Here is a 12,297-nt window from a genome sequence, read left to right on the forward strand (position 1 = left end):
AGGATCTGGCAGGAAAACTTTTCCATAGCATGGTATCTACAGACCGCAATCACACCTTGCAGTAACTCACAAAACCCATGGCTGGGTGTACAGATCCTCCGACAACCCCGTTCTGAAGGAAGCACCGTGGCAATGCAAAGAAAACCCACAGGAGGCTGCGATTTCACCAAGATTTTGGACTTCAGGCGGTGCTTTCCGTGCGAGTTTGGGTGGGGGGTTAGCAGCTGGCTTCAGCTCCCGTGCTTCCAGATGAGTCCATCTGTCCCGCTTCTGAGGTTTAATGCTGCTTCAATCCCAAAATATATTCCCCCATGGGAAGCGCGCAGACCTTGGCTGTTCGTAGCACGTCATTTTGATAGCTCCAACCTTCCCCCTCTTTTTTTAACTCCTCTTTCTCTCCAGGATGGCAAGGCACTCCCTGAGCATGGGATCACCCCGTCCCCATGGGTCCCCCATCAGTTTGGGCAGCCCGGAGCCGTAGCGGGTTCCCTGGGATTGCCATCATGCCTTCATGAGCACAGCACTCCTGGAGCCGTCCAAAGAAAATCCCGTGGTTTTGCAATGTCTACACACAACTGAAAATGCATTAGTCATCAGCTTCAGGGGGATCAGGGAGATTAAAGAAGCATTTAATTTACTGATGTACCAAGAGGTGGCTGCGAGCTGACTGGGGCGAGCAAAGAGGTGACCTGGAGCTGCTTCTTCAGCCCCGCTCCCGACCCAGGCAGCACCTCCGAGCTTTGGTTCCCATCTGTGAAATGGGAACAAGCATCAGGGAATGATTTTGGTGAAGTGCTGCAAGATGGATGAAAACCATGCTATGAACGCCCAAGAGCCATTTTTTATAAAGCAGAATGGAATCAATTCCCTCCCTGCAGAACAAGACACATTGGAGCATACCAAAAGCTGCTGAATTTAATTAAAATCATACTATTGTGTTACATTACTCATCTCTGGAAAGAAGCACCTCATGCTGTGCCAAATTTTAGACACATCCTCTGAAAAATTATGATTTGCTTTTATTTGTGGTCTGGAACTTGAAAAAATTCTCACAAGATTAATTTTGATACAAATTCAGTGGGGAAACAGCAAGCTACATCATCAGATAACACAAAGATGATGATTTTGCAGAAGAGCACTTACGGCATTCAGCACAGTGCACTGCACAGTGCCCAAGGGTTAGCTGCATGCCCTGCTTTATCTTTAGCTCAAATCTGAACCAAGTATTTCTGGAGACTACGAGACAAGAAAATAACAGCTCGTATAATTTTATGTTTTAACACATTATCGCATTTTTAAAAAATTCTCATGTACCAATGCTTCGCTCAAGAAAGCGGTATGATTTTCTCCTCACTTCGGCTTCACGTTGATGATAACAGATGGATAAAATCAAAAGGGGAATCCAGAAACATCTTTCTCAAAAGGAAAGGGGAAAAAAAACCAACAACCCCTCTGGGTTAACAGTGCAACCAAGCACTAGGAAACAATTTGACCCCGGTCTCTGACTCAGGAGAAAACGAGATTTGAAAATGCCGTGGCTGAGAATCAATGGCAAGCATAGTGAGCAGGGACACGGGCAGCCCTCCGTCCCGGTGGGACGGCCCCATGGCCCTGGTTCCACCAGGAACGCACGGCAGCGGGTCGGGGAGGGGGGGAAGATGCTCTCGCAGCTCAGACACCGGTGGAAACTGCAGCAGTGCCCCGCCAAGCCCAGCAACGGGGCAGGGGGCTTGCACCCCCCACGGGGGGAGATGGCCCCAGAGCCCTCGCCCCAGCGAGCCAGCGCAACTCACCCACGCTCAGGGCACGTTTGCTCTGGGCAGGTGGCACCGCTCATCTGGGGAGCATAAAAATAAATCACAGCCGGGACGTAAAGACCTGGGACACACCCCATGGGATTTAACAACATCCCCACAAGACTGCAATTGCCCAACTCTGGAAAACACTGTTAAAACAAAAACCTTGAAACTTCTCCGGTTTTAACTTGTAGCAAAGCAGCACAAGGAAATCTTTGAGCAGTCCAAGCAGCAGTTTCTCTGCTGTACCTGAGCCGCTGTAGTCCTATGAAACACATGCCAATAAAAACAAATATCTACCTAAATATATATTTCTGCCTGCTTCCAGGCCAGCACCAGCACTGCTGGCTGTTTGCATGAAAGCACCACCAGCATGTCCCAGCCAAGCGGGGTCCTACCGTGCAACGTAAACCAGACCTAAATGGACCACCTGGGCTGAGCAGCGATTCTGTGGTCCACAAGGAATAAAAAGAGGCGTGCTTCCCCCTCTCTGGGGGTGCAAAGAGAGGTGGTTTGTCCCAGAGCACCCGAGTACACCTCTCTCCAGGCACAGCCCAGGGCAGTGCCTCCAGCCCGGAGCCCCCCATCCCCCAGCACTGGGAGCCCCCCACCCCCCAGCCCCCCGTTTTGGAGCAGCTGAGCCTGAAGCCCTTCTCCATACCTGGGGTGAGGACTGCATTTCAGCAGACCTTTCCAGCACCTTTGATTGTCAACCTATGCACTGACCCTGCACCCGAGAGAAAGCTGGTTTTGCCTTGCTGTTGCACCCAAAGGTGAAATGGTGGGAGGGTGGCCAGGGATACAAGCAGGAGCCCTGAAGGAAGCACGACATGGGCAAAGTCAATGAGCAATGCCAAGGCAGGTGCACCCCAAAAGCCAGCAAGCCCCACGTTAAGCAGAGCTGTGCATATCAGAATGATGATGCAAAGCTGCTGGTGGGGAGGGGGCGAGAGAAACTGTCTTTGCTTTTATTTGCAGATGCTTACGGGGTGACCTCAGCATCTCCCAAGCCTACAAAGCAGCCGCACAGGAAAACATGTCAATGATATTTTTCAGACTCTCTTAGGAGCAAGTCTGTGAGGATACATACTTGCCAAAATAAATGTGTTAAAAACATTTTTAGCTGGAAAGGAACTGCTTTTAGCCAAAGATCCTGCTTATTGACAAAGCAAGAAGCTTTACGGTTGCTCCTAAAGAAGGTTTGTGCATGTCACAGGAAACCATCTACACTCGACCGCCTGCTTGCGAGGTCTGCGGCTGAACCTCTGCAGATTTGTGCTGGTCAGGAGCGGTGGTCAGTCCCAGCACTGGTCCCAGTTCCAGGCTCCCGGGAGCACAGGAGAGCACTGCACAGCAACTGCATGCATTTCCAGGCACGGATTCCTTCCGCAGCCTTCTCCATCCATTTTATAGCAACACTTAAAGTGCGTACAATGGATGCACAACGGCAGTAAAAAAAGTAATGGGCAGAGTGCAATTACAGACGGCACATTGGCAATGAATAAACCAGTCTTGTAAAACCAACCTTACAGGAGAAGAGGTCCCATAACTACCTCCTCACCAGAAGACACTTGAGGACTTAATCGTTAGCGGCTTTAATTGCTTGCCATTTGCACGCACAGCTGGATCCACCTCCTGTGTTGAGCTACCACCCCCAGGGGCAAGGGGAGCAGAGATCAAATCTGATCAGCGTGAAGCCTCCATCATGCTGGAGACTCTTTGCAAATCCCATAAAAGATTTCCCCTTATCTCCCTTCTCTCCTCCAGAAGAGCAAGGGGAAAGTCTCCTTGATGAGCTACGCTAGTGCTTGTGCCATCCCATCTTTTGCAAGCAGTGGGTTTTGCTGGCAAGATCACAAAGTCTCCTCCACAAGGTCACCCCCACGGCAAACGTAAGGGTCCCCCCACACCGCAGCGAGGCTCAGTCAGATGGGGAAATGGATTAAAGTCATGAAACCTGGACTAAACTCCAGGTTTAATTCCAAACTGGTGGATGAAGCACAGAGGAGTTTCTGGATCAAACACAGCTGAGCAGCGGATGACAGACCCTGGGAGCAGAGACAGGCACACTTTGCAGGGCAGGGGCTGAAGGCTGCCTGTGCGGGTCCAGCTCCGTTTGCCCCCCTCTGCCCCCTCTCCTGCAGGCAGGCAGGGAGGGCACCGCTGCCTGAGGAGCACCGCTCGCTCAGCACCGCAATATTACAACCCCGTGAACGGCGCAGGCGGGATGCTTCTGACTCGCCCTTCCCATCCCTCCTCCCTTTCACCCACACACACATCCTGATATTATTGGCAAGCCGTTAAGTACAGAAACTCCAGGGATGATAACGCTGAAAACCTCATTTTGAGCACATCAGTCTGTTTTAATAGTTTACCTGGGCAAAGCAGAGCAATGCTGAACCTCGTCAGCAAGGCACGGGGTTTGCAAGCAAAGCAGGGTGGTAGGAAAGTCTCCCCTGGGTTAAATCCCCACTGATGGGAGGATGGTGGTACAGTTTGGTACAGTTCATTTAGCTGCCCTGAACTTGACAGGAGCTGGTTCCAACCTGGGCTAATCCCAATGTTGAGCTTCTCTCCTCCCAACTCACCATCTGCGTTGTAGAGATGGGCAAAATGGAGACACACTGGCCTGGACAGCAGTCGGCGCTCAACAGGGTGCTGGTGGGCACCCCGGCCCTGACACCCACCCAGCACTGGGGGGGGAGAGCACCCAGGAGCTCAGGCGAGCATCAGGACCAGTGCCAGCCCGTCCCTTTGGGAGCCAGGAGGGTTCCTCTCCTCTACCGACATGTCCTCCCGTAAGCAAAACAGCAAATCCCAGCTCCTACTGTAGGGGACTTTCAGGGGACTGGCAGGCATGCAAAGCGCCCGTCGCCCCTCGCTTAGATCAAACCCACCCTGCAGCCACAGGCAGGCAACAGGCAGCTCCCAGCCAAGGGCCTGCCCTCCACTGCCAGCAAATCCGCTCCGTCACCTCAGGGCATGCGATGTGCAGAGGTTTAAATGCCAAGAAAATCAGCGTTTTGGCATCTATTTATTTATTTGTTTAAATGCAAGGTAAACCTCAGCCCAGGGCGACAGGGCTGGCCTCGCTCTGTTTGCCTGGGGGTAAAACTAATGTCACTTATTCTCCCAACAAGCTTGGGCTGGCCACCGACCCGAGGGCATCCTGCCTTGGCCCCCAGGCGGGGAAAACACAACCATCCCCATCTTCCCCCCACCGCCCGGCCAAAGCACTGCTGCCGCTCCCGCAGGAGAAAACCTCCTCTTGGCAAACAGGATTCGCCCCTCCTCCCCATTTGCACATGTTTTAAAATCTAATTTATTAACTGCAGTGCCTTCTGAAGAAAGTCACTGAGAGGTTCAGTTCATATATAAAGGATTTACTTAGATTAAGGGCCTCAGTACAAGGCCTTTGAACATGCTAACTCCTTCCCGTTTTCAGATGGTTTCACTGTGCACACATTAAAAATGCATGCAGGCAGCATGAGCCAATATTCCTTAACCTCCTGCTTTGCTTGCAAAACTCTGCTTCCAGGAAAAACATGTATCTTGGGGAGATGAAAAAACATATGCCCCCTCTGCTCACAGCTCACATTCAGCTGGCGGAGCTCGCTCGCACGAGGCGGATGACGGCCGGAGCCCAGAGGACGCCGGGATGTACCATGGGCAATGGAGGACAGCCAGGGCTGCAGCAGGAACGTCTTAAGGAAAAAAAAAAAGCTTTAAAAAAAAAAAAATCCTGGTTTATTGGGACCTGCAGCAAGAAGTCCTGTTGTCCTCCAGAGAGCTGAGTTTGCTCGAGAAAAATTGGAAAGGGAATGATAACTCATGCTCCAGAGCACAGGAGAACCTTTGCACGGTACCCCTGTACGACCGCTGCTTCTGCCTGCTACAAAATCCTCCCGCTGCACTTGAAGCTCAGTGCCAGCCGCCGTGAGAAACGGGGTAATGGACTTAATGGGCCACAAGTCAGGTCTGCCATGGAAAATCCTGGCGTCCTGGCTGGAAAATAAAGGCTCCTTGTTCAGAGACAGCCACGGATGGGCAAGGAGCACGGTAACTTCTCACTGCAACTGCCGACAGTCCTCCAGACAGATGGAGGAGAGGATGAGAAACAATAATAATTAAAAAAATACCTCCTCTCCTTAGCTGATGGGCAATGCCACACAACGAGGATCTTTTCTTTGTCCCCACATACAGCCCTGTAAAAGGATGCACGGCTGAAAACCCCAGGAAAAGGGTATTATCACCTTACTGCAGAACCCGTGCTCCCAAACAAGATCAAACGGCAGCGCTGCTGAAGGCTGCCTGCGCCCACGCGAGCAGGCAGGTCTCGTCTCCATCAAGCCAGGTGAACAAAGGCATTTCTCACCTCCCTGTTTCTGAGAGGGGAAAATAAGACACACAAAACTAAGGGATTTGCCCAGGGCCACGTACGGCACCTGGGGCAGAGCCAAGATCCGAGCGTAGTTTCACGCATCCGCTTTCCCTTCAGCGTATGTCTTTATCCACAAACCCATCTTTCCCCTGAATGCCTTAAATTAAAGACAGAACACGTGCCTTTTTCTAGGAGGCATCAATAAGCCTCTTATCATCAAGGGTCTTCCTATGCACGGGGAACCATCCAAAAAATAACCCAGTGCGGCGGTGGTGGTCCTTGCCACTACACACTTTAATTAGCGGGGACACATCGGCTCTGCTGTTTGCACAAACAGCCTTATGCAAGAGAGAAATCTATTTTTGCACTCATTAGAGACCTTCGCCTGCTAGGAGGTAAGTCAGCAACGCACGGTGCTGGGGGGTGACAGTTTTTTGCAGGACTTCTGAAACCTGCAACTGGGAGTAGAACAGAGCAGGAGGAGGAAGGACGCAGCACGGGCTGTAGCTACAGCTGCAATAGATTAAGCCCAGCCTTAGCAGTGTGCTGCAAACAAAACATTGCATTCAAGATCATTTTTTGCCATGTTTTGCTCCTTGTAGCTTGTTCCTTGGAAGAAACACTCTGTCATCTCAACACAGCTATCCTGATAGCTATCTGATTTACTTTGTGAAACAGGGTTTCTCTGGCAAGGTTCATGTATCCAGAAATTATTAGACGGAAAGACTATTTTTTTTTTTTTTCACTGAATAGCATACAAGATGGATTTTTATTTTTCTACCCTACGTGCCACGAAACTTATTTAAGGACAAGTAATAGGCTTGGGGATTTATTTCATTCTTAATTTGCGTGATCCTGAAGCTTTAGACCCCAAAATAGGGACTGGAGCAGAGCCACATTCATGCTACGGGGCTGAGGACCATACAATCATAGAATCATAGAATCGTCAAGGTTGGAAAAGACCCTTAAGATCATCGAGTCCAACCATCAACCTATCACTGCCAAGTTCATCTATACCATGTCTTCAAGCACCTTATCTATACCATCCATATCTATACAACATCCGTATCTATACTATCCGTATCTATACAATCCATATACCATCCTAATTGCACTGTATTTACCATGTTTTTAAGCACTGTGCCTAAGCCAACTAGACTTTTCCCGTGTTTTTCAATGGCAGCATCGTCAGCGGGGGAGGGAAGGGTAGGGACCCCAGTCATCGGCTGGGACCCCAGGGAGCTGAGGGGCAGCAGCGGCCGACGTGGCCGGTCCCTTTGGGGAGCCAGAGCTGCTGCTGGTCCCCACAGATTAAATTAATTCATCTGAGATTAGTTTCTGTCATTGAGGCTTTTGTGATGGTGTCGCAAGAAATCATCTAATTAAAAGGAAAAAACATGCAGCAATGAACAAAGCCAGGGCGCTCTGCCTGGGAAGGGACACCCCCGGCGGGGATTTTTCCAGCTAACGGGAGCGACGGCATTTTCTGTTCTTGCAGAGCTGGCAATGGGGAGGAGGAGCAGGGTTAATACGCAGGAAAACAAAGTTAGAAGCAAAGACCCACTAAGCTGTGTGCTATTCTTGTGTGATTATGATGCCAAAGGCTTCCATGATAAGGGATTTTAGTGGGAACCATAAACGCTGGTTGTAAAATGAATGAGAAAAAGCTGCATATCCACAAGAACAGCAGAGCCTGCCTGCTCCTGGCTCCCAGCTATCGCCCAACCCTGGCAGCAGGAGACCTCGGCAGAAACACCAGGGATTCAGCCAAAGCCTTCCCAGAGGACAGCCAGCTCACTCATCCTCTGAACTGACCCCAGGACCCCCCTGCCTAGGGAAAGGCTTTGCCAGGGGTGACACATCGCATCCTCTGCCAGCGATGCCCTCAGGCCTAAACCCAGCCCTTGCAAAGGCACTGCAGCTTCTGCACGTGGGTTCCCCCGTTACTCCCTGCCTCCAAATGCCTTGGATGTTCTTCTCCCTTAAAATAATAATCGCTGCAGCCTTCTCCAGGACTCAGGGCTAGCCTTAATAATAAATGGTCCTTACCTTACAGCATGTCTTTATTCCTCAAACCTTCACCCCCTGAATCTCCCCCCAGTCCTGGTGGGATCTGTCAGATTTGTGTTTAACAGATGGGAAGGCTCCGAGTTTGTTTTACACGTGAAAAGCTACTCCCTTCCAGCCATATCGGTGCAGTTAAGGCAGGGAAAATAAGTTCAAGCAGTGGAAATCGTGGCGTGGGGTGGTGGGCACAGGCAGCAGGGCCAGGAGTAAGGCAGGGGCCCCATCCAGCCCACAGCCCCACACCCTGGCCATGGCTGGCCCCGGGATGCAGCCGCAGACCAGCGCCATGCTACACCCCGACCAGAATAGCAGCAAGACACGTTCTGCGGAGAAAAGCAAATGTGTTCTGGGGAAAAAACCACACACACACCCCCACCAAAAAAGAGGAAAGGTACTTCAGCCTGAGAACCCTTCCCAATTATAGCTGTGGGCCTAATGAGAAGATGTTGCCAGATTACTAATAAAAATGCACACTAACAAGAAAACCAATTGCAAACCAATTTTGCAGGGAATTGAACAAAGACCAGAATAACAGCTCTGCTTAATAGGGCTGTCTGCTGTTTTTAATTCCTTCTCCATTGCTCCTTCAATGAGCAGAGGAGGAGCAGCCCCGGCAAGCAGGGCAGCCCCCCCCCGGGTGCCAGGGCCAGGTTACTTATTAACCCCATTACCCACTCAGCACTAATGTGCCTTTGTCAAAGCCAGGAAGAGATTTCCCAGCTGTTTGTGACTGCAAGGCCACCTGGGAGCAGGGCAGGTGACGGGTGGGGACAGTGCGGTGACACCACAGCTCCAAGGACGGGCACTGCTGGCTTTCCTGGGCTCCCGGCCCTCAACTGCACAGCCCCTGCAGAGGGGACCTGAGCAAAACCTCCAGCAAGAGACACTAAAACCCACCCTGCTACCCTCTCCAGCAGGCATACTGCACACCACTCGCTACCTTTTCACTTATTTTATTTGCAAACTCTTCCTGAGCAGCTGGTGAGGTGCTTTTACAAGTGCCCTGCCTACATCCCAAAGGCATCCTTGATGTCTGTTTAACCCTAATATATTCCAACCATATTAATGCTTCTAAAGGGTCTGATGTGATAAATACTAGGAATATGGATAGGGAGAGAGAGAAACATTATTTGAAGCATCATATTGAAAGGATCTTACCTAATTCCTTTGGTTTGAGCAATACTGTGGAAGGAGAGTCTGGATACTGCCGAGATCACCTGGAAACGAGAGAAAAAGATGCTGACGTGCTTACTGAAGACAGAGAAAGGTTTGGGGGGAACTCGAGGACCCACAGCCCGGTATTTGGACCTGAGCACCCAGTGAAATGGGGCTTGGAGGACTCTATCAATGCAAACACTGCTTTTGGTTTTACCACTGAGCACAAAAGACGTTGAACCCTCAGCTACAAAGATATCCATTCGACAGCGTCACCCGAGGAAACTCCATCCTGCCGCTCATAGAATATGTCCAGACCTGCTCCAAGAGGTTTTATGCAACACTGAGAACCACTGAAAAAACCCTCTTACTTTGTATTTTATTACAAAAGGTTTATAACTCCTTTTGTCTCTCCCCACACAAAATGATCTTATTGAGGCAAACTTGCCAAGACTGAACAGTTTTGACTTCTTGCATTTCAGTAAAGATGCATCATCAGTTTGTCAGAGGTGAGTGCAGACCGTCACCCTTTTCTGGTAGAAAACAGCCAGAAGTGATTCAACAACAAAATATTTTCATTAGCATCGCAATCAGGAACTGTAAAGCCATCAGCTTTTTCTGAAAAATCCCATTTTTGATGGAAGTTTTAATTGCTACGCAGAATTTTCAATGAAGACAAACAAAGAATGGTTTTAGTCCCTTATAGATATAAAACATGTTTTACTCTTGCTCTTATTCATCATTTCAAAGCTAGATTGAAAAAACAAACCTATTATTTTTGGACTGGTTTCCCGTCCACTGGAATGAATAGAGATGCCTGCATCCAGGACACAGATAAAGGACTTTTTGAGCAGTCCCTGCTGTCCAGGGCCCCCAGCTCTCCTCCAGGCATACAATCCTGACCATCGCGGGGCTGGGACTGCCTGGAGCCGCCCTGCACCATGAGGCACCCGTCAGCGCTGCTTTCTTTAGGGTCGGGGTGCCGCCCCGCTGAAGGATGCTCCCCTGGCTCGCCGAGCCACCTTGGGATCAGCCACCCAGGCCAGCACATGCCCTAAGTGAGCCAGTGCCTGACTTCTCCCCTGGGACTGCTGTTGGTACTCGAAGCCTCTCTCCCTCCTACGGTATTATCCCACAATGTCAAGCCGCATCAAGGATCCCGATGCAAATCCTTCCCTCTGCGGCAGGGACGCAAGCATCAGGCTCATTTTGGGGGATGCACGCACGCAGCTCCCTGGGACTGCCCTGGAGCCTGAGCTCCTCCTGCGTCCTGCTCCAAACTCTGTCTTCTCCACACTTTTGGGACCTACATCCCTCTGATTGCTCCAGGACTGTTTTCTCTTACCACTGCCATGAATTCCAGCCCGGCTGTCGGCTGCCAGTGCCCCGCATGCAGACCCAAAGCCGGGGCACCAACAAAGGAGCTGCCACAGTTTGGCATTTAGCGGTTGACTTTCACACGGAGAACAAAGATGCTGAATTATCCAACAAGGCCAAGACGACTCTGAATATCAAAACTTGGCTAAGTTTCTCTCTGGTATAAAATGTCACTAACAGGAGTTCAATGCAGAAAGGAGCTCCAGAGCACAAGGGAATTTTCCTCAGATGCTTTATTGCTCCCTTGCCACGCTTCTACCAAAAACAGGCTTTACCAAAGCATCCTTCCACGTCTTTTTTTTAAGGTGTTGCCCCTGACAGTTCCCTCTAAGCAGAGGACGTGGATAAGGAATATTTTTTAATTAGACAAAGCATTGCTTTTGCTTGCTGGTGTCATGAGCATATTTTGGCCTATTGCTCACTCTTGAGAGCCCATCTGGACAGGTACCAGACCACCACCCCGGCACGCCTGGTTTTACAGGGGTGCCCTGGAGCCACTGATTACAGACCATAATTACTGTGCAACTAGAAGAGAAACTGTAAACTTTCTCAAGCAGAAATTTAGTGCCACAAATGTTAACGCAGTGAAGTTCCCCATTTTACTGTAATCTAACAAAAAAGCAGCACGGAGAAAGATTAATCGCTTCTGGGAAAGGTGCTTCAGCCACGTGCTCTCCTGCCAGCGAGCTGCAAGCTCCCAGCGCCAGCCGGCGAGATTCCCACCTCCATTTCGGGGAGGTGTTAAGCAAGCCTGGCTCTCCGAGTCCCTCTCACACCCTTATCTCTGGCCAGTCTCTCGTTTGCTCTGGCTTTGAGGAGCGTCAAGCAAAGACGCGGCTTCTGCTAATGTCACACTTAAATGAGCAAACCTGCTCTGGAGAAAGCGAAAGGGGCTGAGCCCCCTTGGAAGGAGAAGGCAGCCCTGCCTGCGAGCCCCGTGCGAACCACGTCCCTCCCAGCGCTCTGAAGCGCACGCTGTCATTTCAATCTACATTTTTAAATAAGCTTGGCTTTGCCTTCAGAAATGACATGAACAGCAACAGGAGAAAGCAGGTCAAAACATAACCAGGAGTCAAAGAAATCAGGTCTTACACCCAAAATTATCAGCAACTTTAAAGACCACTCCAGGCACGTTATTAAATCTCTCTGTGCTGCAGTCTCCCGCCTCTAAAATTCTCCCCGGTTTGGGAGAGGAGGTGGGACTGAGTTCATTAGCATCCATGAAAGGCTCCAGGGCTCGTCATAGCAGAGCTGGGGCGCAGGGCATCGCTGCAGCAAGCGGTACCTGCAAACGCCGAGCCCTAACGGGGCGTGGAGGCTGGCGAGGCAGCTGGCAGCCCCCGGCCCTGCTCCACGGGGCTGAAAATAGTCCAAGGGAAGTCCTAGACTGATTGAATGAGTCTCTTCTGCGGCCTATTATTAGACTTATAAAGTACAAAAATCAGTTTATGAATCAGACAGTTATACCGCACGGTTTGACTTCCAGGGAAATTTAAGAGAAAAGCGCACTGTTCTCTACGC

At 50.4% G+C, this 12,297-nt stretch overlaps 1 protein-coding gene across 2 annotated transcripts in view; it reads right to left on the reverse strand.

Moving 5' to 3' along the window:
* The window catches only part of VAV2 (vav guanine nucleotide exchange factor 2), a 151,223-nt gene that overhangs the window by 43,799 nt on the left and 95,127 nt on the right, over window positions 1-12,297 (reverse strand). For both annotated transcript variants that reach the window (XM_087753129.1, XM_009477094.2), the window contains exon 3: window positions 9,403-9,461. In XM_087753129.1, coding sequence (XP_087609255.1) covers window positions 9,403-9,461 — 59 coding nt within the window. The remainder of the gene's footprint in view (window positions 1-9,402; window positions 9,462-12,297) is intronic.

The sequence above is a fragment of the Nipponia nippon genome, unplaced genomic scaffold (genome assembly GCF_047370975.1).
Source record: "Nipponia nippon isolate SJK-2023a ecotype South Korea unplaced genomic scaffold, ASM4737097v1 scaffold_16, whole genome shotgun sequence".
Lineage (NCBI taxonomy): Eukaryota > Metazoa > Chordata > Aves > Pelecaniformes > Threskiornithidae > Nipponia > Nipponia nippon.